Source organism: Erpetoichthys calabaricus, chromosome 15, assembly GCF_900747795.2.
Source record: "Erpetoichthys calabaricus chromosome 15, fErpCal1.3, whole genome shotgun sequence".
Taxonomy (NCBI): domain Eukaryota; kingdom Metazoa; phylum Chordata; class Cladistia; order Polypteriformes; family Polypteridae; genus Erpetoichthys; species Erpetoichthys calabaricus.
The window spans coordinates 50827628-50855153 of record NC_041408.2 but is presented as its reverse complement, the minus strand read 5'-3'; the positions used below and the strand labels follow the sequence as shown (position 1 = coordinate 50855153).

Here is a 27526-nt window from a genome sequence, read left to right as displayed (position 1 = left end):
AGCAGAGAAGGAACATGAAGGATGACTGTTTGTTTGGTTTTGTTTTTTATTGGATTATTGATTTATTTATTTATGGACTTTTGGAAAAGCACCGCACTGTTTGCCCTTTGGATTTTACTAAAGGCACCAAACACTTTTGCACCAACCCCTTGCTGAATGTGTATGTCCTCACTGGCCTGGCTCATCTTGGTACATGACCATCTGCGGTTACGGGTTCGAGAGGCTCCTGGAAGGACCAGGTAGAGTGAAGCCAAGCCAAACCATCACTGCCACCATCACTGCCTTGACTGAGTTCATGGCTCAGGGACAACCGATTTGCCTCTATTTGTGGGTCACCTGGACAAAACTTTCTTTTTGATTACCTGCTCCTGCCTGATGCCTGATTTGTGAATATTTTTCCTTGCTCCCTGGAGATCTAGGAACTGAGAATGTTCTCTCTTCTTAAATATATTGGATTGCTGCCTTCTATATGTGCTTCAGTTGGAGAAATGAACTGATGTTCACACGCACTTGGCTTGTGGCACTAAAGTGGCCACACCTGTGATTACCCACTGTTATTTGTATATGGTTATATGTTGGAACCTTTAATTTTCAGTAATTATTGTCATGTGCATTTTATAATATCTCCAACTTTTTTTTATTCTAATGGATTAATCCTCCAGTGGCGTCAGTCTGTCCTACTAGATTGTCCCTGTGTTGCTATGGCCGCTCATCTCACCTTCTCCACTCTGCTGCGCTGCTTATGTGTTCTCTACTACTGTCAGATAAGTATTGGCTTTCTACTCTGACAAAATACTTTTGTTATTATTATTAATGTCTCTATTTTTCAGCTGTAGCTCTGAGAATGCAACTGGCCCCGTCCACAGCACCCACAGCTGGCCTCTCCTCCTCCAGGTGGGGCTCAATAAAACAGGACAGTCCTGGAAGGTGGTGTCTCATTTTAGACCCAGAAGCAGACCTGGACTGAGCTCTGGTGAGTTTCTAGTTCCTGCCTGACCTAGCAAATTTTTGCTTCTTGTTGCCATCTCAAGCTGTCTTTTTTGTTTCACCGCCGTGCTGTTTTGAACAGACAAGCAAACCGAAAATGTAGTCTTACCTCAAGAAAGATAGTATTAAAAATCTGTGATAAAATTATTTCTAGTTTCCTTTCGTTGTCATGCAGATGCCTTATAAACATGGGAGGCTAGTTTTCTTAAAATTGAAAAAGTTTTCCTCCTCAAAGTGAATTCATTTGGCAAGTTTGAAGGCTTTTGTTTTCATGTTTGGAGCCCGGGCACATTCAGTCCCCTTTTAAACTGCAAGAACAGACTTTTTTGAAATTGATAAACAATGCTTCATTTTAAAATGTAAGTTCTTGTGACAAGTTACTGTATTCCATAATAACAAAGAAATAACTTTTGATTTGAAAAATATCAAACTTATCCTTTAAGAAAGTACAGAAATGGATGGAGGGATGAGTTTTTATGTATTCCAGTGTCCACAGGTAAATCTACCGCCCAGGTGTGTCCAGGGGTCCGTGTCAGCAAGAAGCCTTTCAATGAAGCAAATAAGTCTGCACACATCAGAATGTGGCCGAGGGGGAACCCCCCGGAGAACCCCCCCCCCCCCACACACACACACATCTCTGCATGCTCTCTGCACCCCCAAAGCTGAAAATCCTGCACTGCATTGTTAAAAGTATAATACACTCTCTGTTAGGGAGCTAAGTTACCCAGGGGCCTGTAGGTGACTTAATCGGGGCATGCCAGTGTCTGCTGCATTTCATTATAGTGAAGATTTTCAAGGAAAAATAACATACAGTAACTGAAAGTACAAAAACCTTCAAAGAGAGACGATAAGTTCTACTGCTGGTACATTCTAATTTAGCGGCCAATAAATAAAATGTTTGATTTTTTTTACCTTCTGTGTCTTTTGTGTCTTCTGTCTTTGGCATCTGCTGTTTGGATGAAGCACAAAAACATAAATTAAATTAGGAAGTTTAGTGTGAGTTCACATTGTGCAGAATTAGTCCATCAGATGGTTTATTGCATGCATTACGTTGCCCACAAGCACTTATCCGTTGTAGAAGGAGAACAGGCATCCCGGCTGGGAAGGAGGATAGTTTTTTCACCAGGACAGGAGTCCAGAACAGAATGACAGGCAAGCTGGCTGGCCAAACAAAGAAACAACTTCATACCTGGCCGGAATGAAATAGTGCTTGGACCACTGGAAGCAAGAAGTTGGGGGCAGGTCCAGTCCCCATACAACAGGCAATGTTCCTTTTGTGTCAGCCCAGTCAGGACACCCGCTGGGGTGCTTGTTAATTGGAGTCCAGAAGAATAGCCCTTTCGGGGTCCCTGGCTGTCAATAGATGTCACTGTTTCTATATGACCTGGAAGTGTTTCCAGGAAGACAAAAGTGCCCTCTGGTGGTTACACTTCATAGGAACCATTTCTATGATACCCCAATCAAGCTGACAATTACTTAACAAAATGGAAGGATAGTGAAAGCACATTTTCTTTGTAGAGAAGGACCACCAAAAGGAAAAATGCCTACTTCATGAAATTACAAGGAGAAGATGTGATAGGAACAGTTTCACTTCTAAGCCCAAGTCAGCCACATCTGGTGTGGAGGCTGGAAGAAGCTCATGTTTATCCTTAAAAGAAACATCAGGACTTCAGTTTTGTTTTATTAATGTAAGGTTATATTAGTTTTTCTGTGTTTTTCACCCAAGGATTTCATTTTCGTGTTTAGATATGGTTTGACAAAGTTAACTTTTGCTAACATTTTGTTTGTTTTTGTTTTATTTACGAAACACCTATGGAACTTTTATGTACAGTATTAACAAGCGTTGTGTGGTTGACATCATGGTGTTTTGACTCAGCACAAGTCAGAAAAAAATGTAATTCTCGGGGTCAGAAGATGAAGAAAGGTCAAAAATACGTATAGGGTCGGTAGTAAAGAGAAAAATATTAAATTAAATGAATCAGAAAGTGCTAAACAAAACTCAAAAATCATCAAGAAAAGGTAAGGGAAACACCGAGAAATTTGGATGTTAATTTTTTTTTATTTTGATATACTTTTAAAAATAAAAAAAAATTATCAAATCAATAGGCGGACAACAATACGAATTTCCATACTGGATTGGTCGAGGCCCAGGTTAACAACGACCGCCACCAGTACTATTAGCCAACAGGGTGCTGGAGGAAATTTGGCTACAGTTGGCTGAAGGAGAAGGAGAAGAAGAAGAGGGGGGAGACGTGTCCAGAGGCAGGAGAAGAGGAGGAAGGTAAAGAGAGTGGAACTGAGAGTAGGAACTTTGAATGTTGGCAGTATGACTGGTAAGGGAAGAGAGTTAGCAGATATGATGGAGAGAAGGAAGGTTGATATATTGTGTGGGCAAGAGACTAAATGGAAGGGGAGTAAGGCCAGGTGGATCGGAGGTGGATTCAAATTGTTCTATCATGGTGTGGATAGGAGGAGAAATGGGGTAGGAGTTATTCTGAAGGAACAGTATGTCAAGAGTGTCAGGCAGAGTAATGATTATGAAGCTAGAAATTGGAGGTGTGATGATGAATGTTGTTAGTGCATATGCACCGCAAGTTGGGTGTGCGATGGAGGAGAAAGAAGATTTTTGGAGTGAGTTGGATGACGTGATGAACAGTGTATCCAAGGGAAAGAAAGTGGTGATTGGAGTGGATTTAAATGGGCATGTTGGTGAAGTGAACATAAGAGACAAGGAGGTGATGGGTAGGTATGGTGTCAAGGAGAGGAATGAAGAAGGTCAGAGGATAGTGGATTTTGCCAAAAGGATGGACATGGCTGTGGTGAATACGTATTTTAAGAAGAGGGAGGAACATAGGGTTACGTACAAGAGTGGAGGAAGATGCACACAGGTAGATTATTTCCTATTCAGAAGAGTCAATCTGAAGGAGATTGAAGACTGCAAAGTAGTAGCAGAGGAAAGTGTAGTTAAGCAGCATAGGATGGTGGTCTGTAGGATGACGTTGGGAAACTACAGCAGATGTAGTAAGAGTGACAGCAAGAAGGGAGCTTGGCGTGACATCTGGACAGAGGAAGGTGGGAAAGGAAACCTGGTGGTGGAATTGGAAAGTACAGGAGAGTATACAGAGGAAGAGGATGGCAAAGAAGTGGAATAGTCAGAGAGATACAGAAAGTAGACAAGAGTACAAGGAGATAAGGCACAAGGTGAAGAGAGAGGTGGTGAAGGCTAAAGAAAAGGCATATGATGAGTTGTATGAGAGGTTGGACACTAAGGAGGGAGAAAAGGACCTGACTGTACCGATTGGTTAGATAGAGGGACCGAGCTGGAAAGATGTGCAGCAGGTTAGGGTAATAAAGGATAAAGATGGCAATGTACTCACAAGCGAGGAGAGTGCATTGAGCAGATGGAAAGAGTACTTTGAGAGGCTGATGAATGAAGAGAACGAGAGAGAGAAGAGGCTAGATGATGTGGAGATAGTGAATCAGGAAGTGCAACAGATTAGTAAGGATGAAGTAAGGACAGCTATGAAGAGGATGAAGAATGGAAAAGCCATTGGTCTAGATGACATGCCTGTAGAAGCAGGAGGTGTTTAGGAGAGATGGCAGTGGAGTTTTTAACTAGATTGTTTAATGGAATCTTGGAAAGTGAGAGGATGCCTGAGGAGTGGAAAAGAAGTGTACTGGTACCGATATTTAAGAATAAGGGGGATGTGCACGACTGTAGTAACTACAGGGGAATAAAATTGATGAGCCACAGCATGAAGTTATGCGAAAGATTAGTGGAAGATAGGTTAAGAAGTGAGGTGATGATAAGTGAGCAGCAGTATGGTTTCATGCCAAGAAAGAGCACCACAGATGCAATGTTTGCTCTGAGGGTGTTGACGGAGAAGTACAGAGAAAGCCAGAAGGAGTTGCATTGCGTCTTTGTGGACCTGGAGAAAGCATATGACAGGGTGCCTCGAGAGGAGTTGCAGCATTGTATGAGGAAGTCCCGAGTGGTAGAGAAGTACATAAGAGTTGTACATGATATGTACGAGGGAAGTGTGACAGTGGTGACGTCTGCGGTAGGAGTGACGGATGCATTCAAGGTGGAGATGGGATTACATCAGGAATCGGCTCTGACCCCTTTCTTATTTGCAATGGTGATGGACAGATTGCAAGACGAGATTAGACAGGAGTCCCCGTGGACTATGATGTTTGCTGATGACATTGTGATCTGTAGCGACAGTAGGGAGCAGGTTGAGGAGACACTGGAGCGGTGGAGATATGCTCTAGAGAGGAGAGGAATGAAGGTCAGTAGGAACAAGACAGAATACATGTGTGTAAATGAGAGGGAGGTCAGTGGAATGGTGAGGATCCAAGGAGTAGATCTGGCAAAGGTGGATGAGTTTCAATACTTGGGATCAACAGTACAGAGTAATGGGGATTGTGGAAGAAAAGTGAAAAAGAGAGTACAGGCAGGGTGGAATTAGTGGAGAAGAGTGTCAGGAGTAATTTGTGACAGACGGGTATCAGCAAGAGTGAAAGGGAAGGTCTACAGGACAGTAGTGAGACCAGCTATGTTATATGGGTTGGAGACGGTGGCACTGACCAGAAAGCAGGAGACAGAGCTGGAGGTGGAAGAGTTAAAGATGCTAAGATTTGCATTGGGTGTGATGAGGATGGATAGGATTAGAAATGAGTACATTAGGGGGTCAGCTCAAGTTGGATGGTTGGGAGACAAAGTCAGAGAGGCAAAATTGTGCTGGTTTGGACATGTGCAGAGGAGAGATGCTGGGTATATTGGGAGAAGGATGCTAAGGATAGAGCTGCCAGGCAAGAGAAAAAGAGGAAGGCCTAAGAGAAGGTTTATGGATGTGATGAGAGAGGACATGCAGTTGATGGGTGTGATAGAACAAGATACAGAGGACAGAAAGATATGGAAGAAGATGATCCACTGTGGTGACCCCTAAAGGGTGCAGCCAAAAGAAGAAGCAGATATATTTTTTTAATCCCCGAGGGGAATTGTCTTTTTCCATGACCTTTGGAGCTCAATCTAAGCTTTGTTAAGGCAGAAACTCCTGTGGTGACCTTTTAACTGGTTGTGCTGATGATGTCATGTGTCGCGCATTTACAAGGAATTCTAGGCAATCCCTCAGGCAAAATCCAATGCAAAACTTGCAAAATAGAGGCACCTGTCAGAATCCAGCATGCTCTTCCTGGATCAAGTGTGGCGGATGGCTTGCACCCTTTATATTGGAAGGACCGGGAAAGAGAGTGTGCATGGGGCATTATAATAATAATAATAATTCATTACATTTATATAGCGCTTTTCTCAGTACTCAAAGCGCTATCCACACAGGGAGGAACCGGGAAGCAAACCCACAATCTTCCATAGTCTCCTTATTGCAAAGCAACAGCACTACCTCTGCGCCACCTGTGAGGACTATTATCTCCCCCACAATGCTAGATGGTAGCCTCCTGGGTTGATGCAACACCACAGATTCCCTCAGGACGTCGTGGGAGATGGAATCTTGCTACTTAGCCCTGTTGGATCCTGTGCTTCCAGATCATGTATCGGGCCAAGGGAGAGAGATAGAGAGAGAGAGAGGAAGATAAAGAGAGACAAAAAGGTTGTGTGCTGCTTTATTACTGTACTGTGTTGGATGTGGTGGGAAACGCTTGTGAGGAAAGAGTTTATCACAACCAAATAAGAGCTTATGTATGTGCTGGATTTGTGTCTGTGTCTGTTTCTGTTGGGTTTGGGGAGCTGGAGTGCCCCTTCAGGCCACACAAGATAGGAAGAAGTAAGTGCCAAAATTGAAGTCCTTGAGGTCACAAACCCTTGTTTAGATATATAGATGTTCAAAAAACACTATATAAATGGCAAAAATAATGAATAAAAATGGCAACATTATTTATATCGTTTGGCTGCCATTTAAGGGAAAAAAAAGTTAATTATAATTATATATATATATATATATATATATATATAGTGGGCAAGGCTAGTGCCACCATTATGGTGAATTAGGCATTCGTCTACGGCACAGATCATAAATGTGGGGGGTGGGGGGTTGGCAGAGGTGACGGGGCAATCGCAGGGGTTAGCTACTGAGCAGTCTTTTGGTGAACTAATAAGCTTGGCCTAGTGTGCAAAATAACCTGGCACCAGCACTGATTGTAGGTGCCAGGTAGGAAGGAAAGGCATCCTGTCTGGGATAAAGGAAGGATTTGCCCAGTCAGGAGGCCATAATGGGTGAACTAAATGAACGGACACACCGGTGGCAGTGTTCCTCAGTAACATTGAGTAGTAACACAGCTTGTTTTGATTCTTCTTTAAGACAGACCAAGGATTTTTAAGTAATCAACAGAAGTTGGGACACCTGTGCCAATTGCTTCAACTTGCAATGATTCATTTATTTTAATTAACTTTAAACAGTTTACTGTTTTTCTTTTCACTGTTCTAGGTCATTCGTTGCATTTCAACTGATTAAATTTGAATAAAAAACTGAAAAAACTGAGGTGTTTTAAAACTTTTGACTGGTAGTTTATACATACTGTATGTATGTATGTATGTATGTATATATATATATATATATATATATATATATATATATATATATACATATATATATATACTGTATATATATATATACATATATATACTATATATATATATATATATATATATATATATATATATATATATATATATATATATATACTGTATATATATATATATATATAGTGATTTAAAATCCTCAATAACAATAATGCTTTATCCCAACCCAAGTCTCACTTCCCACTTCCAACCGTTTCAAGAACTTTTTCACTTATCAATTAACAAACTTTAAAATAAGTACAGTAGAGCGTGGAGTTTGGGGACAGTTCAGATAGGTAAACAAAAAGAGATTAGGCAGATGACAAAAACATTTTATTTTTAAACTGAAAGTATTTTAAATTATGCACTATAATAATACTGTATTAGCTTGTTAAATCAATTAAGCCATTTGTAAAATAATAATAAAAAATGTATGATAGTTAACTTTTTTTGACATGTACTTTTTATTTATTTATTTATTTAATTTTTTGCTCATTAGAAAATTGACACTCCACTATACTTGAACTAAGGAAAGTGGTGGCAGGTGACAGCTAGTGTCCCTGCACCAGGTGCCACCAACAGTAAAGTGGACCTGCTAATGCAGTTAATGAAGTGGAAAAAGAAAAAAGTACAGACCAACACACCAGCGCTCTCGAGCTGTACATCCGAATGTTTAGGAGTGCAGTTTGCTGCGTGGCTCATAACAGGCTTGGTGAGTTCACTCAGAGTCACATCTTCATTAGTGCTTGTCTTTCTACAGAGGAGAAATAGGTCAACCAGAAATGATGTCATAATAAATGCAAAAATAAGTACTTAGTTTACAGGCTTGTGAAAAAGAAAGTACACCCCATGGAAACTGATGATGTTTTCAACATGTTTGAACAGGCAAACAGTGCCTCACAGATTAAGATGAAACTCCGGCGGTGTATCCGGAAGTCCTCCGGGTGTCCCCAATCCTCTTCCCCCCAGCACTCTCGGGTGTGACGGAATTGCTGAGGTCCAGGGCTCCCAAGGCATCGGGGAACCCCCTGGCGGTGACCACGGGCCCCTACAGGGTTGAGCTTCCAAGCTCTGTACCCGTGGCCCCCAAAGCAACCAGGGCGGGTGCCCCCTCGTGTTCTGGAGGAGGCACAAGCCCTCCTCCTGTCCTCCTGGGCATCCCGGCCAGGCATGAACCCCAGCCGGGTACCACAGTATTTTGTAATGCAATTAGTAATACAATGCATTACATTTGTCATTTCAAAAGGTGGCAAATCAAATACATTTGTAATAATAAAATCCATCACTACAAATGTTTGTGGTGCTTCATCTGTTGGAATGAGACATGCAACACACATATGTCTCTGTTACATGCCAATTGGTATGGGATTCGTAAGAGCAGTGTTAATGTTTGTGATGTGCTATCTGTTGGAATGGTAGAGACATAGCAACCGGATGGACACACAGCTACACAGATACTCGTCCTTTTCGTAAGGTGGAAAATTCCAACAATTTCCATGGGGCAGGCTTACTTCTTCACACAGTGAATAGCAGAGTATAGTATTAGAGTTGTATAGAACATCTGATGATCTTGTAACAGTACCACCTCTTGACATACTAAGGTGAAGATGATAAAGGGTGATAAAACACAGCCTGTTGCCTTAACTTGGCAGGCCTCCCTAGACAAAAGCTGATATTCTTATTGTAAATGGAACTTTTGAATACTGTGAGTCATTACTTATGAAATGAAAGTTCTTTTCCGGTAGCTTATCTTAAAATTAACACAACATAAAAGAATCAAACTAGCCTAACCATGTACCCAAAACAAACATTTGCACAGCTGTAGCCCCTGGGTGCCGTACATTTGGATTGTTTTTTAAACTGGCAAGGCCACTATGGAATGAAGCCCAGCAGAGAGTAACAATTGTGAAATCAGGCCTACAAGGCAGTGCCACTTTAACTCGAAGGCTGTTGGTGTTTGTGTTGGTGAATGTCTTGGAGGTGGCCAGTTATTAGTTGACTGATTTCTTGAAGACTCTGTGCATGGGGTTAAATACAAGCATGCAGGAGAATGGAGCTGTGATTACTACTTTGTATTTTAGGAAAGGTTAATGGTTGACCATATACTTTTAAGGCACACATCTAGGTGTTGTCATGGATGAAACCAAAGATGACAGAACAGGAACATCGGATTGGTAAATTTTCATTTTCTTTGTAATATATTATCTTGTGTGATCAAATTATGTGCATTTCTCTTGATTCTTCCAGGAGTTGAAGTATCTGTCATTACTTAGGATCGTGAAGATTTCCTCATTTTTTTTACCATACTATCAAGCATTTACACACACTTCCGGTGCAGCCTGGACACATCATCAGTGACATTACTGGGAGTCATTGGGTGTTTCAGCTCTTTCCAACATCATACACCCTCACCTGGGTGACCCAACTGGAGCTTGTCAGTCTCCAGCTTGTATACAGCCCATTTCAATGGACCCACATTGGGGTCACAATCCACAACTCCAACACTCACCCACCAGCCCTTCATACTTGGCCTTTTTCCTCTCAAAGGCCTCTTCCATCTAATCTGCCCTGGGAAAAGTTAATTCTAGCAGGACCACATGGTCTAATTCTACACTTAGGGGGTATATTGATAAGGTGGATGTGACAGGTGAGAGGAGTCGGATGGAGAACTTTGTTATCTGCAACTCAGCATCAGCAAAACCAAGGAACTGGTTATTGACTTTCACAGCACCAAAGAGCCTCTATGCCTATTCAGTGGATATCGAGGTGGTGCACCACCACAAGTACTTGGGGGTCCACATCAGTGATGGCCTGGGCAAGTCTAGTAATGCAAAGGAACTAGAGACAAAAAGACAAAATGTCATCTGGTTTCCACAAGAGGACTGCAATATCTGATGAACAAAGGCAACAAGACGTACAAAGAAAGAGAGACATAAGGACTAGCATATCTAGTGAACAAAGGTTATGCATGACGTGATCAAAACAGACAGACTTACTTACTGTTATGCCATAAACAGACATTTCACTGTGTTAGCTCTTTAAATGATCTGAAACTCTTGGATAGCCAGTTGTGTGCTAGGCTAGGCCGGTCACAACACTTTAAGAGAGGCCAACTGTCATGACTCCTTCCCAGGTTCATGCTTTTCTTATGTTTTCTCTGTGTCTATATATATATAAAGTATATACTGTACAGTATATATATATATATATACAGTATATATATATAGCATAGATTACTATCAAATAATGCAAAGAGTACGCAACACGTGTTTCTCCCTCATTTGGGCTCATCAGGAGTACACACTCTACTACTCCCCTCTCGGGGAATCGAACCTCGGACGTCAGCATCAGAGACGAAGCCCCTTTATGCTGCGCCACGGCTTGTGGTTCATTTATTTTACAGCCTGTAGGTCCGGAGCAATTACATTCATTGCATTCGTAGTCTGAGTCTCAACGACCTAAATTGCGTGGGTGGTTACCTACCAGGTAACGCTTATGGTTGGTCTGCCATTCAGCAAACATCCGCCACGGTGCCCTCGTTCGATTCCCCGAGAGGGGAGCAGTAGAGTGTGTACGCCTGATGAGCTCAAATGAGGGTGAAACATGTGTCGCGTACTCTTTGCATTATTTGACAGTAAACTAAGCAACATTCCATGATCTGCTTCTCGCAACTGAAAGAGGGCACCGTGGTGGATGTTTGCCAAATGGCAGACCAACCACAAGCATTATCTGATAGGTAACCACCCACACAATTCAGGGCGTCGAGACTCAGACTACGAATGCAATGAAAAAAAAAAATATATATATATATATATATATATATATATATATATATATACTGTATATTGTAACAAAAGGCGCTATATAGGCGCCTGACCTGACACAGATGCACACAGAGACACGTATAAAACTAATAAAGACTTTTATTTCCTCCACCTGTGGGCGCACGTCTTCCCCGTGACCCACAGGCAATACACAGTCCATAAGCACTTAGTACAACACACCAACAGTTTTCTCCCTTTTTACCACCACTCCTCCTCAAGCATAGTCCTCCTCCTCCCGACCCTGGCTCACTGAGTGGTGGTGGCTGGCCCTTTTTATAGCCCACCCGGAAGCGTTCCGGGTGCTTGACCACCTGGTCCTAATTGCATTTCCGGGTGGGGCTGAAGAATCATCCAGCCAGGCTGTTGAAACAAGACAGCCGCCCCTAGCGGCCACCGCCGGGCCCCAACCAGGCTGTGGAGGACTCCATCTCCCATGGAGCCCTGCGGGAGGTTGAGGAATCACCGTCAGCCAGGGAGGCTGCCACCAAGCGTCCCGGGGGAGGTACTGAGCTGCCCATGGCTGCTCCCCCCAGAACATAAGCAGCAGGGGCATCCCGGCTGGGCATGGGACCCGACTGTTCGCCACTATATATATATATATCTATTGTCACACACGTGAGTAGGAGGCAGCTAAAGGGCTTAAATAATTGTAATAGCACATCCGACCAGGGTGCAGTGACTGTCTTTCTCAGTTCCCTGCAGACCTTTCCTGGGAAATCCTGCAAGGTTCTGGTGCCTCCAAAGACGTCACTTCCGGCCCAGATGACGTCACTTCTGGTTCAGGCAATGGCACTTCCAGTCCCGCCCTCTTTGATGATGTCACTTCCTATACGGGTCTTTAAAATCGCCATCTTACTTACAATGAATCAGTTCTGTTTTGGACTCAGTCTGGTGAACATCTCTGTTACTTTAAAAGCCTTTTGCAGCCAGGGATATTATACGAGTGGCTGCCCCAAACCTTTTTATGATGTCTGGACTCAATTATTGTCACAGTGGCATAGTTGGCAGGATTTTGTCCCAGAAGAAATCGGGACAGGACCAAAAATCGAATAAGGTAGGAAAGTACCAGGGCCGAGTTTCTGGGTAGGGAGTTTGTCCGGTGGTCAGGAAAGACTCTGTGCATGCACCACTCCAAAAATATATTTCCAGGCTTAGTACTTACCAAAAGGCTGTTGTCTGGGAATGAAACGAGAAGGGCTTATTATGTTCTCTTGGACAAGACTGCTGAGCCACCCATTGGGACTTAGGACCCAGCTAAAAATGGGCTATTCCCAGACCAACAGGTAAGGGGAATAAAAAATTGGGAATTCGATCCAGAGAGATCAATCCAGGAGCAGGCTATGGCCCTTTGGGAACAAGTGGCCTTATGGCTACAGCCATTTAAACTTACCACCTTTCAAATTGTGCAGCAGGTCGCCTGCTTTCTTTTCATACAACATCTTCCCAAAAACTTTGCCAGGCCAGTCTGGGGAGACTTTCACTCCATGGAGGAGCTTGTACGGCTCGTAAAAAAAACCTGTGCCAGCCTCGAAATCTGGGAGAGCAGAACGGTCCTATAGTGGATTCCATAGAGATTATGTCCTACAAAATAAGTCTCTTCCACATAAACCAGAGCCTGTTCCAAAGTCCCCGAGCCTCTTGGTGTCCAACCGGTCAGGGAGCGAGGCGGGATGCAGGTGGAGGAGGGGAGATGGTTTGTGTGCCCTTACCAACCCCCTATCAGTTTCAAATATGGGAGTAGTAATTGTTAATGGCTGCATACTTACAGCGTTGTTTGACTCAGGCAGTAACATTTCCATTGTTGCTCACCAATATGTCCTACTGTGACATTAGATTAAAGTAAAGACCAGTATTAAGTGCATATATGGAGAAGTCCATGAATATAAAACCGCCCTATGTTTCATCAGTCAGGGAGGATCGCTAAGAAAGTTCCCCATGGCAGTCCTCCCCATTCCACCTTTTCCTGTGATTCTACGGCGGGACTGGTCTGAAAGTAAATGCGGTGGACTACTGGCTACTCCCAGTCAAAAATTGGGCCTAGTTATAGACGAGGATGGCTTGTCTCAAGCTGCCTCCATGCCGTGTAATCAGCCAGAAGATGAGAGATATGGAAGTCCAAGAGGACAACGGGGGAAACTCCTGGCCCATCTCAGGCGGATACGTCATCCAACCGCACCTCGACGAGTTGGGAGATATCTCCACCCCTTGAGGTCAGACCGGACCATCTCTCCGAAATGTACTTTCAATTTAGCAACGCCAGCTTCTTTCAAAAGAGAGCAATGGAATGATGACTCTCTGAAAATTGCAAAGAACCCAGAAGTTCTCATCAATGGCCAATGCACACATCAGCCCATATCACAGGGACCTCACTTCGTAATAGAAAATGATCTGTTGTATCGGGTCGTGGAGCATGAGGGGGAAGTCCAAAAATTGTTGTTAATTCCACAAAACTACGAGCGGCAGGTTTGTGAGTTAGCACATGCCCACCTCCTTGGAGGCCATTTAGGCTCCGAAAAAACTTTACAGTGAATCAAAGCTCCAATTTTTTTAGCCGGGAATTAACAAGGAGGTTTGCTGTTTTTGTATTTCTTGTCCGGAGTGTCAATTACGGCAAATTCCCTGGAGGGACCGTGCTCCTCTCATTCCCCTTTTCCTAATTGATGTTCCCTTTGAAAGAATCGGGGTCGATATAGTAGTACCCTTAGAGCCCTCAGCCTGATGATACAAATATATATTAGTCCTTGTGGATTATGTGACCCGATACCAGGAAGTTGTTCCCTTACACTCAGTTACATCTAAAGCAATCGCACAGGAACTAGTAGGGGTCTTTACGCAGACCAAAGGACACCTTTTACCTCAGAAACGCTCAGGGAAACTGCCAAGTTACTGAAAATAAAGCACTTAAAAACCGCGATGTATCACCCTCAAACCAACGGTCTAGTGGTGAGGTTTTAATCAGATTCTCAAACGGATGCTTCGCAAGGTGGTCAGGGGGGATGGAAGGAATTGGGATCAACTCCTCCCCCTCATTCTCTTTGCATTTCCAGGAAGTCCCACAAGCCTCTACATGGTTCTCACCTTTTGAATTATTATACGGACGACAGCCCTGTGGTACATTAGGTACTTTAAAAGAGGGCTGAAAAGGAGAGGCTCTTCCCTCTACAAATATATTGGAATATATCGCGCAATTATGTGATTTGGGAAAATCAGACCCATTCTAAAAAGTCATATGGAAGAAGCGCAAGCAGCACAGACCCGCTATTATGACCGTGGCACGACACTCCGAGAATTCCATCCGGGGGATCATGTCATGGTATTGGTTCCCACCTCTCATTCCAAATTGCTCGCTCACTGGCAAAGCCCTTATGAAATTAAGGAGAGGAAAGGGCTGGTCGATTATTTGGTGAAACAACCTAATCATCGACCAAGCAAGCGGATTTATCATGTGAACTTGCTGAAACCGTGGAAGGAAACGGATTCTCCGATCAGCCCCGCTCATTCTTTGCTCAAAACTTAGACACCCTTAATTTCGGTGAGGAATTAACTTTCAGACAGAGACAGGAGCTGGAATCAGCTATCCGGTCCATCCCGGAGGTGGTGAGTGAAAAACCCGGATGGACCTCTCTGATTGCGCACAATATAGTTACTGAGCTGGGGGTTATTGTCCGAGAGGGACCCTATAGACTCCCGGAGGCAAAGAAGGTTGAAGTAGAGCTGGAAATCAAGCGAATGCTGGAACTAGGAGTGATAGAGGAAAGTTTTAGTCTCTAGTCCAGTCCAGTTGTCTTGGTTAGTAAGCCTGATGGCAGTAAGAGGTTTTACAATGACTACTGTCGGCTTAACCAGGTCTCACAATTTGATGCTTATCCCATGCCTCGCATGGACAAGCTCCTCAAGAGACTGGGTCAGGCAAAATTCTTGACCACACTTGACATGACAAAGGGGTACTGGCAGATTCCTTTAACGGAGTCCACAAAGGTCAAGACTGCGTTAAGCAGCCCTAGCGGACACTGGCAGTATTGTGTCCTTCCATTCAGGTTACACGGGGCTTCTGTGACTTTCCAGCACCTGGTGGACAAAGTGCTCCGTCTCCATAATGCGTATAGTGCTGCCTACCTAGATCACGTTGTCATCTATTCCAGCACGTGGAAGGAACACATACAGCAGGTCAAAGCAAATGCGGACACTAGGAGACTTCAAATCAATCAAAAGAAACGTTTCTTTGGGCTGAGAGAGACTAAATATTTGGGCTACCTGGTGGGTGAAGCCACAGTGTTCAAAACTAGATGCCATTCTGAAATGGCCCCGTCCGCGAAACAAGCGGCAGGTCCGATCATTTCTCGGTTTAGCCGGGCACTACCACCAGTTCGTACCTCGTTTTTCCGAGAGAGCAGCCCCCTTGACTGACTTAACGAAGAAAAGAGCTCCCAACAATGTGGTATGGTCTGACAAGATGGAAGCTGCATTTGGTGACTTAAAACAGGCTCTAACTTCAGCACCTGTATTAATAGCCTCTAGCTTCTCTCTAACTTTTGTCCTCCAGACAGACAACCTCTCGGTGCAGGCTGCCCAACCAGATGGGTCTGGGCTGAGGGGGGGCCTTGTCACACACATGCGAATAGGAGGCAGCTGAAGGGCTTAAAGAATACTGTTAGCACGTCTGCCCTAGGGGCGGTGGGGTGCACTGACTCTTTTTCTATGTCTCCTGCAGATCTTTCCCGGAAAATCCCACCAGTAGCCAGTGCCTCAGCTCAGAGCACGTCACTTCCAGTCCCGGCTCCGAGGACAACATTACTTCCGGTCCCAGCCCCGAGGATGACATTACTTCCCCCAGACTCCCTATAAAGCATCTATCCCCTCCTCTGGATTTCAGTTCTGATTTTAGGACTCAGTCTTGTAAACTACTCTCGTCTTATAATTCTTTACTTTTGCAGCCAGGAGCATATTATACAGGTGGCTGCCCCAAATCTTTATCATGTCTGGAGTCTCATTTTGTCACAATATATATATACGGTGAATCCTTGACTTACGAACTCAATTCTTTCGCGAGGGCTGGTTGTAACTCAAGTTGGTTGTAAGTCAAGACTATTTCTCCCATAAGAAATAATGGAAATTCCCGTAATGTGTTCCGAACCGCCCACAGCAACACTTACTTAACTTTTTTTTAATAGAAAAGTGTTGTATAATGTGCATAATTTACCAAAAACACCAATACTTTTTCTAATGTACTAACCAAAAAGTTATAAAAAGTGCCTAGCCTACCAGAAACAACAATTTAATACTGTACTCACCATTTAAGTTGACATCATTGGCTTGCAGGAAGGAAGGAGGAGAAGAATGAAATGGAAGGTGGTCATTGTTTGGAAGGAGTTTCCTTATCCAAATCTTTTCTTTGTAAAATTGTCGAGATGGTGGATTTCGACATGCTGTACATATTAGCGAGATCGGTCACACGAACGCCACTCTCATATTTCCACACAATTTCCTTCTTCGTTTCAATTGTGATCGCTTTCTTTACCTTCGTTACCTTCGCTTCCTTCCTTAGCAATTATCGAAATAAATTATATAAATCACTACACTGACCGAAATTACGTCCACAAACACATGTATCTGGGCTCCGACTGATGCTTACAAACGCTCTCGGCTGTTTGTTTACAATCGCACAAGCGGATACACGTGACCGCATTTGGGTCGTAAGATGTTGGTCGTAATTCAAAACAAAAATTTTGGTCGTAAAGCAAGTTGATCGCATGGCAGGTCGGTCGTATATCAAGGGTCGACTGTATATATATATATATATATATATATATATATATATATATATATATATATATATATATATATATATATTTGCATATGTATATAATTTTTTGATACAGTTCTTTGATAATTTTGTTTCCGTTGCCACTATTTGATGATGATGTGGTAGACGTCTCATATCTGTGGTTGCCACAGAGAGCGCTCCTGAAAGTTTCTTGAATTACATCAACACTGCAACAATTATTAGAACTGCACCTGCCCTAGTTTGATGGATTCCAAATAAACCTTTAATATTTTTTTTTTCTTAAAAAATAACATTCTGAACATTGCTTGGTTTCTGACTTTTTTCTTATACGATTTTTGGGTTTGACAGTCTTTCCAATAGTCTTCTGATTATGAATCCTTGCTTATTTTTTCAATTATTCCCCTGATCATCTTATTAATTTTGGTTAAATTATAGTGTCAATCTTAAGACCCACTGAATGAACAAGATGATTAAGAAGGCAGGCTCAGTTATGGGATGCCTTCTGGCCCTGCTGGAGGTAGTAATGGACAAGAGAATGAAGACGAAACCGACGACCATTATGAACATAGTGTATAATATTTTTTGACCTGCTATAAAAAGATACATTTCCCTTTTGGTATTAAGGAAGTACTATCTTTCTAGCAATCTATCTGTTGTGGCCTGCAGGGAGCCATCTCATGGCCTCCAAACCCTTGACACAACCTTACAAACACAGTTTTGATGCAAACAAACAATTTTATTTTACAATACCTTACATGTATCTCTTTTTCTCCAGTACGCAACTAATAACACATGTCAGTGTCCCCTCCACTCCACCTAGATAATCTTGTTCCCAATCCTCTCCTGACTCTGAATTTAGAGTGGACAGAGGTAGCCCCTTGTATGCTGGACCCAGGAATACTTCCGGTGTCATGGAGGAAGCACTCTCAGGTCAGGTGGAAGTCCCTAAATGCAAGGCAGCCCTCCTCAGCAGCTCCCTTTGTCAGCACCCACGAAGCCCAGCAGGATTGGCCCATGGAACTGCAACTCCCTGCATAGGCGTACAGTGGGGAAATTGTCTGACTGCTCGTTCATGTGTAACCGTGAACAGCTCTGCCATTCCTCACTGACACTCTGCGGTCTTTAAGGGAAAGCATCTATACCCTCATTGTATTAAAGGACCTGAGTAGGAAAGACAGGGCAGTTGGAGAATGAAGGGAGAAAGAAACAGATAATTAACAGAAAATCAAGTGAGAAAGTTTGTGAAGGAACAGAGAGGAAAAGTTCAGTATGAGCCAATGTGGTCATCAGGAGGCAAGGCAGTTAGGATGTCCCACAGTGAGCAAGAGGAACAGCACTCTTGGGCCAGCTCCTGAGGTACTGGGAGTGGTTGATAGCTTCATGGATCATCCTACAGACTCCTAAGGATGGTGGTGGGATGATGAAGCTGGGTTTTGGACATCCCAGGGGGTATCAGCAGAAGTGGCTGGAATGAAAGCCAGTAAAAGGTTGACTATGCTCACCATTGTCTCATTTCTGCTGAGAAATCCCAGTGGGTGAAGAGGAGAGACGAGATGACACACCGAGGTTCACAGGAGCTTAGAGAACAGAAGTAAACTAATTTTATATCTGAGGATGTAGACTTGATGTTATCATGAAACATATTTCTTTGGATGTATTTATTGATTGAATTTAACTCCTACATCACAGGTGGCGCAGTGGTAGTGCTGCTGCTTTGCAGTAAGAAGATTGTGGGTTCGGTTCCTCCCTGTGTGGATAGCGCTTTGAGTACTGAGAAAAAGCGCTATATAAATGTAATAAATTATTATTAAGGATTATTTATGGAAGAACTTATTTATTTAGTGTGCTGCACTTTTGCTGTGATGCTGATTTGTTGGATTGGAATAAACTGAATGTTTTCACCAACTTTGTTGTTTGTGCCTTTGTTGCACTAGTCCATCTCAGCATATGAATACAGTATTGATATCCATGGAACAGGAAGATGCTAAAGCTGAGGGCACCTGGGGCATCACAGGTATCAAGGCACAGCTGAGGATTGGAAGATCATCACTTTGGCAACCTAAAAGTTTCATCTCTCTCTTGTTTTTTGTAGATGATGTTATCCTCCTGCGGTGGGCTGGCGTGCTACCCAGGTTTTGTTTCCTGCCTTGTGCCCTGTGTTGGCTGGGATTGGCTCCAGCAGACCCCCATGACCCTGTAGTTAGGATATAGCAGGTTGGATAATGGATGGATGGATGGATGTTATCCTCTTAGCCTATTCAGAATGTGATCTCCAGTGCACACTTGAACAGTTTATAGCTGAGTGTGATACACTTGCAACGAGACTCAGTAGCTTCAAAACAAAGGCCATGGACCTCTCCTGGAAAAGATTAGCTTGTTCCCTGCAGATAAGGAATGAGAAGGTCCCTCAAGCTGAGGAATCTGAGTTCTTCCAGTGAGGATAGAAAAGATCATGACATGGACCATAAAAATCAATGTGGCATCAGCAGTTTTGCAAAATGTTGTACCACTGTGGAGAGGTTGAGCTGGAACTAAGCCCTGAGACAAGTCTGGCAATTTATTAATCTGTTTACACCCCATTCCCACCCAAGGCCACAAGTGGTGGGTAGTGTTCAAAAGAATGAGATCACAAGTAACAGCTGAATGGAGGCTTATGGATGGTGTTACTGGGATCACTACTCATGGAGGAGTGAGGAGGACAGTGATAAGGGAGGATTTGATGCTTCTCCAAAACAACAGGATTATCACTACCTATGAAATAAGAATCCCCCCTTGCTGCCACACACAGGAAGTGTCCAAAGCATGACAAACTAGGAGAAGGATGATGGCTACACCTGGGAAATAATGGAGGGATTACATCTCTTGAAAGTCCTAGGAATGTCTGATTTTTCCATAAGAAGAGTTGCAGGAAGTTGTTGGGGAGAAGGTTGCTTGCTTAGCCTAGCTCAGCTGGTTGCTATTGCAACCCTCACCAGGAAGAGTGTAAGGGACATGTTAAGGATGGTGATGACACCTAAACCCTGAAAAATGTAAATACATTGTCACACACATGCACCCTGGGGGCAGCTTAAAGGCTCTGGTAGTGGTAATTCTTCGTCAGTCTCTTCCTTCTTCTACAGAGCAGATGATTGACAACCTCACCACCTCTGACATCACTTATGGTGTTTTCCCCACTGGAACCCCCCTTTCCTGCCTGGTTGGCATTTAACCGGAAGTGTCACCAACTCGTATAGTCTGATCAGCGATTCGTGCCATTAGTTTTGTTTTTTTTTGCTGAAAATCTCTCTTATAATCAGTGCCAGTGATAGGCTATTTTGCACCCTTGGCCAAGCTTATTAGCCCACTAACTGACTGTTCGGTAGCTAACCTGTGTGGCTGGGTCCCCTGAAACACAAACTCCCCAAAAGCGGATGCCTCATTCACCTTAATGGTGGCCGGCCCTGCTGATAACATATGAGGTCATGGTGTCACCCCAACTCTTTATCTTTGTCCTTTTTTACAATGTACCAAAATACATCTGAACTATTGTGCTTCTACTGTGTTGTGCTTTTTTAAGTTGAAAAAGTGGCACAAAGTTCATTCAGTCCAATTTAGTGTGTTTGATGGCTTCTAGTATAAAATTGGATAAAGCCCCATGGAGATGTCATGCGGTCAAAATCAGTTATTTGTTTCTGAGGTGTCGTATCAATCACAAGATAATGGAAAGAGCAGTAAGACTGATGCATCCATTGTTACTGCACTTCAAGGTTAAGACTGTCTTCCTAAAATGTAGAGGCAACCAAAGCTACCCACGGCTTTTTCATGACAATTTTTTACAAACTTAGATTTTTGTATAAGACACATTAGAGAAAAGTATAGTCGATGTCTGCAATAATGAAAAGTAATTTGTATTTTCATTTTTGCCTTGTGCCCTCCCTAACCATAACCTATCATCTATGGGGGAGGAGCAAAAGCTTCAGATTCATCAAAAATTTTGATCTCCATTTTTCGACGGATCTCAACGCTTTAGGGTCCCCTGATACTGAAAATATTGATATCTCGAGGGATTATGCTTTTTTTTCTCCTGTCTTTTCTTTGATGTAATATATTCCTCATATGTTTATGGATATTGACCACTAGTCTTTTTTTGTCTCGGGCTATAAATGCTCTGGCATCAGGTTTGACTGAACATTTTAAAATAAGGTGTGTACGAGGGGTTCTACAGGGTGTGATATTGGCCTATCCTTTTTATCATCTACTGCAAATTAGCACAGGTTAGTGGTAACAATCTGGTAGCGTGGCGGGCCGAATTGTTACACTGGTTTTTCGACATATGACGTTTTAGGGTCCCCTGATACTGAAAACATAGATGATGAGTGTGTGTCTGTCTGGGGGTATGTGTGTATGTGTGTCACAGTTTCTTGAGGACAGACTAGAGCTAAAACGGCTGGACGGAGAAATACCAAACTCGAACTTAAGCCTGTTATGAGCTGACGATATGCTGATTAGTTTTTGAGCCAAATCGTGCAAGAGAAAGAGGCACTCTAGAGGAACTCTGCAATTAATTATGAATTCTTCTCATCAATTGTTATCGTAATGACCTATTTTAAAATCAGAAAGATCAGCATCTGAGCGATAAATAATTACTGAAAGTTTATAGAATAGTTTGGTTAACTTGGTTCCTAGAGTTCAAAGCCTACTGACACTCACATCCAAATTTTTTTCCGTTAGTTTAATATCGGTCCAAGTACTACACTCTTAAAAATGAAAGGTGCCAGAGTGATTCTACAGAGCAATACCATAAGGAGACCATTTTTGGTACCCAAAAGACCCATCCACATGAACGTTCCAGAAAGAACTTAAATTTATTTAGATCCTTAGCAGCATCCATGCAGTCAATATCCATGATTAAATGGCAGAAACTTTCTGAAATACTAACGGCTCATGATTTTAAAAGGACTCTAACTGCATATGATCACACAGGCTTACATTCAGGTTGTTTTAATCTGTTAATGTCCTGCTTGGTAGCCTACTATGCATTAAATGTTTCTTTTTTTTTAAATATTAGAAAATTTTTCAAAGCACAAAGAACTATATGCAAAGAACCCATCCCAGAATGAAATGGTGCTTGGTCAAGCAATGGAGCTAGAAGGAAGCACAAAGCCCACTAAAGAATCATAAAATATCATTAAAGAACTGTTATTTTTAACAGTGTACATTAGGTTCACCCAAGGACCTTCAGACCTGCCCATCAGATATTACATTTTGCTTTAGGTCTGGCTTGGAAAAACTCACAAACCTGATGGCATTGGTGATTCATTACGCTATACATCTACAGTATGAGGGAGAAACAAAAGAATCCACCATGAGGAGCGCATACAATATTTATGTGGAATTTCAGGAACATTAGACCATTAGAACATTGGGACAATCTAGAGACAACCCTAAGTCTAACCCCAACGAATCTCACTAGTCCTATCCACTTATTTTTTCTAAAAAAAACATCAAGTCGAGTTTTGAAAGTTCCTAAACTGTTAATGCCTACCATGCTGCTTGGCAGCTTATTCCAAGAGTCTATGGTTCTCATAGAAGGTGCCACATGAGACTCTAGTCCATGTACATGGCTATGTCCACACTTCTGCATTTTTGTTTAAAAATGCTAACGTTAGTCTCCACTTTCACCATTACTCCACATTACCCTGGTGTTTTTAAATTCCAGAAACAGACTTTTGAAAATTCTCTCCAAAACCGTATATTTCTGAAAACGTCTGCGTAGTATTTCAATGTGGGTGGGTGAAAACAGAGACCTTTGAAAACACAAACTTTATCATGCTTTGATTGGTTCATGCCTATTATGTGGCTCTTCCCTGATTGGATCCTGCTCATTACAATGTCTCATTCTCCGATTGGTCACCCTTCATGGAAGATCACCTTATTCCAACATAGAAGCCAAAGAGGAGTTGCTTTCCAAGACGCTTGTTGGTTTGCTTACCTCTATGCATCTAAATTGTGTTTCATTCAGTTTGAATGCTGCATATTTGCATAAAAGGCAAATAATTTAGTAATGTAATAAATCTTGTGACTGGTAGCGTAACCATCCCTTCAAGGAGGACACTTCCTCTTCCTGTTTCTACCCATACACAACCCATTCTACTGTTATTTTAGTGTGGGCAGAGATACCTTCATAAATGTGAAAACGCTAGTGTGGATGTCAATGTCTTTTGGTTAAAAAAACTGTTTTTAAATGAAAATGAAGTAGTGTAGATGTAATCTAGGAAATGGAAGTTCAAAGCACACTATGCAAATGGAAGAGCAATCAAACACCATTGAAAACCATGCAGTGGCATCAAGCTTCCTGTTATTTGAACCTACCTTGGACAAGTGCTGAAACAAGGATCGGAACTCATCGAGTTCTTGTCTCTGCCTTTGGCCGTATCTGAAATGCTCTGCTGTGACACTATTTCTTCATTGTCGAACATCATGTGCAAGCGATAATTGACTGTCTTAATGAAGATAAAGAAGATGGTCACAGAACTGCAATAAATGCCAAGTGCAACCGTGTTTGGAGGTAGTGCCTGAAAAAAACAAGAAAAAGAAGGTACTAGGGCACTGTTCATTACTAGAAGAAACAAAATAACCATAACACTTCACAATTTAAATTTCTATCATTTGATGGAATTAGAGTAACTTGGGGAGATAAGATTTTACGTTGGTATGCTGTTATACACTCTTGAAAATAATAGTTCTTTAATGGCACTTTATGGATTGTGATGGACAGGCTATACCACTGTGTAGATCTCAGCGTTAACATAGGCAGTGCACCATGTAATGGAATTTGGTATGGGATTTATAAAAGCAGTGTTAATGTTTGTGATGTGTCATCTGTTGGAATGACAAATGTAATGCATATGTCTCTCTTGTATGCCATTTTGTATGGGATTCATAAAACCAGTGTTAATGTTTGGTCTTGGACATGTACTCGTCTGTGTCAAACCCTGCCTATACATTCTCTCCTTCCCACACCATCATTCAGTTCAAATTCTTTAAAGCATTTTCCAGCTCTTATGGCTGTTCCACGCCCTCCCCCAGTTCAACCTTTATTGTCAGACTACAAAAATAATATGACTAGAATAGTGCAAACTAAGTAAAAATGCTGCAGCCTATTAACACAGACCAGGTTGTAATTTGTCACGTGTCCCTCATTCATAAAGAGTCATTTAACTAGACAGACACATCGTGTGCTCATTTTTTGCTCCTTATTAGATTTCCTGTACCACATAATGGTATAGTTACAGAAAACTACAATCAGTTTTTTTTTTCAATAGCTAACCGAGATTCCCTATTTTTTGAAAAACCTGATTAGATGTGTGAAGCCACCAGAGACATGACGTGTTCTGCTCTGACGTCATTGCACCTTCATGATTTACAATGACAGCCTCGCAAGTGAAAAACGGAGAAACGGACCTGGAGCGAGGGGGCGGGGCGTGTAAACACGTAACGTCCGTACAATGCGGACAAAAATGCGACACTACAATGAGTAATTGTCCAAAGGCTGACAACGTGCTTTCCAGATAGCGTGATTACAAGCTCTTAAAACATTTATGAAAGTACAGTACAGGCATGCCTGCTCTGTGGGCAGGTTATGAATAACTCATGTAAAATCCACACTATATCGGCATGGTACTGGAACTGAGCGCAAAAGACGACCGCTGACAGTCATATATAAATACTGTAGTGTACGTATTGAGACAATGCGAGTGTGTGTGTGTGTGTGAGAGAGAGAGAGAGATGCAGATAAATAACAGGGGTCATCTCTCCAATAGATAGATAGATTAATCATCTTACCAAGTGGAGCGACAAAGGCAGCATCAATAAAAAGATCCATAGGTATAGATGGCAAGAGTTGTTGAATTTGTTCTGCTCCGGGTCGTGATACCAGCCGCCGGTCAGTGATGCCCACACCCCCTGTCTGAGAGTCTGTAACACTTGCGATCCCATGATCGCCGGTACCCTTGGAAGTTTTCGTGTGAAGACGTCAGGGGCTTATGAGACTGCCATGCTAAAGCTGTGTTATTTTTCTCCTTTTCACGGGCGTCATCTTCTTCTCTTCTTCTACCTGTTTAATGCTGTCGGCTCGCGAGCAAGCAGTGCTGCTAATGCGGTAGGCGCATCCTCGCATCTCCGTGGCGCTGTGATGCCTGCGGTGTGGAGCCCCGCTGCAGTCAGCAGACCCGCGGTGCTTTCTCACCGACAACTGAAAGCATCCTTCGGCTGTTTGTGCAGACCCGCACTCTGACCACATTTCATAACAGGGGCATCTCCACAGTAAGCAAAAATACGTCGCCCTGTAGACGTCCTTGTTTTTTCCAACGCATCCAGCAAGACTACCCCCCGCGCCTTTCGCTCGCTCGCTTTTATTCCAAGGCTGTTTCTCTTTCACTTCTATACAGCTGCTTACGACTACAAATTACGGAGTCCTGATAGTGGCCCAGTTTTGGGGATGGCTTCATGTTACACCTAAAATTCCGATTGGCCCATTTCCATCAGCGTGTATGACGCTCCTGCATGCGGCCACACTTGTGAGTATATTTCTTTCAGAAAACTTTTAGACGAATGCATAGAAAATAAGAAACCTTGTACCAATTGGCTGCTAGAGTGTAATAAGAAATTGTCTTTCATGGCTACATTGGCGTACACCGGGGCCCGTGGGAAAAATATTAAGGAGCCCCTCTCCTAAGGAAAAGAAATATAAACACTTCAAGAAAACACGTTTAATAATTGAATATTGAATTGAACACAAAGTTTCTTTAAGATATGTTTTGTATATCAAATATTACATTTTTGAGTATGTGGATGACACATTCAAAACTGAGTAAATATATTTGTAGGTTATTTATTCAATTGAGTGGACCTTTAATGTGAAGTAAATTAATACTGGTGCTGCATGAATTTGTTTATTGAAGCATCTCAGGAGAAGTGGATGCTTTCTACTTTTATATGCTACTATTTGTTCTACCCATCTAAGACAGATTGAAATCTAAATAAACAATGCAGACCCCAGGGATCATGTTGGTAGTGCACCATGCAATGCATATGTTTCATTTATATGCTGTTTGGTATAGAGTTAGTAAAAGCAGTGTTAATGTTTGTGATGTGCCATCTGTTAGAATGACAAATTCAATGCATATGTCTCTGTTATATGCCATTTGGTATGGGATTTGTAAAAGAAGTGTTGATGTTTGTGATGTGCCATCTGTTAGAATGACAAATTCAATGCATATGTCTCTGATATATGTCATTTGGTATGAGATTTGTAAAAGTAGTGTTGATGTTTGTGATGTGCCATTTGTTGGAATGACAAATGCAACACATATATCTCTGTTATATGCCATTTGGTATAGGATTTGTAAAACAAGTGTTGATGTTTGTGACGTGCCATCTGTTAGAATGACAAAGTCAATGCATATGTCTCTGATATATGTCATTTGGTATGAGATTTGTAAAAGTACTGTTGACGTTTGTGATACGCCATCTGTTGGAATGACAAATGCAATGCATATGTCTCTGTTTTATGCCATTTGGTATGAGAGTCATGGAATGACAAATGCAATGGATTTTATTACCAAAAATGTTTGTGTTATGCTATCCTTTGAAATGACAGAGACTTAGTACCTGGATGGACATACAGATCATTAACATCCAACTGCTGAGCTGCAGAGCTATATTGTAGTGTTTGACCTGAGTTTCTTGTCCTGAAACTGCTGGTCTAAAACTGCTAGCAGAGACCAGTGGTGATGTATGGCTCTGCAGTTGGATGCTTCTCACACAAACAGACACACAGACACTTTTGTGTTCTCCAGTGGATAAAAAAGAGCACTGGATAGACAACTATTTTTGGAGATATTTTCCACAAGGTTTGAGTAGTTTTGGGTTATTTTTGGTGGCAAAAAGACTTATTAGGATAAGTTTAGATAATTTGAATTAACCCTTTAAACTCAGCATCATTTTTGGTCTGCTACTTTGATTGAACTGTCTATCACGTCATCATGCTTCATTCAATAGTCATGCTCTACCCCTCCAAATAAAGGGTAGATATTTTTCTTTCAGAATGTTTATAGCTGGAGAATTAGTTGTGTTGTACACATGTGTTACAGCAGAAAAAGTTGCAAAGTTCATTAAAGTTTTTACCATAAAATATACTTTTGTGTCAGTGAATGTGTCAAGAACAACCCAAAAAAAAGTAATGTAATACCCTCAAGTGAAATGTCTAGTTTTACTGTTTTGAGGCAGTATGAAAAAACAAATCTTTTTCTCTGCTTTTACTGTTTTCAAATAAGTAGCAATAGCATACAGATCCATTAGTGAAGAGCCATG

At 42.2% G+C, this 27526-nt stretch overlaps 1 protein-coding gene across 2 annotated transcripts in view; it reads right to left on the bottom strand.

The window, feature by feature from the left end:
• pcnx2 (pecanex 2) overlaps positions 1-25882 on the bottom strand; it is a 295416-nt gene extending 269534 nt beyond the window's left edge. The window contains exons 1-4 of one of the 2 annotated variants that reach the window (XM_051919361.1): positions 24998-25882; positions 23525-23727; positions 8201-8318; positions 1900-1936 (exon numbers count right to left, since the gene is read on the bottom strand). In XM_051919361.1, the coding sequence (XP_051775321.1) occupies positions 1900-1936; positions 8201-8318; positions 23525-23727; positions 24998-25150 (511 nt within the window). In that variant the 5' untranslated portion in view covers positions 25151-25882. Of the gene's footprint in view, positions 1-1899; positions 1937-8200; positions 8319-23524; positions 23728-24997 lie in introns of those variants that run through there. The other variant, XM_051919362.1, reaches the window with a different exon arrangement.
• Positions 25883-27526: the final 1644 nt, after the last annotated feature.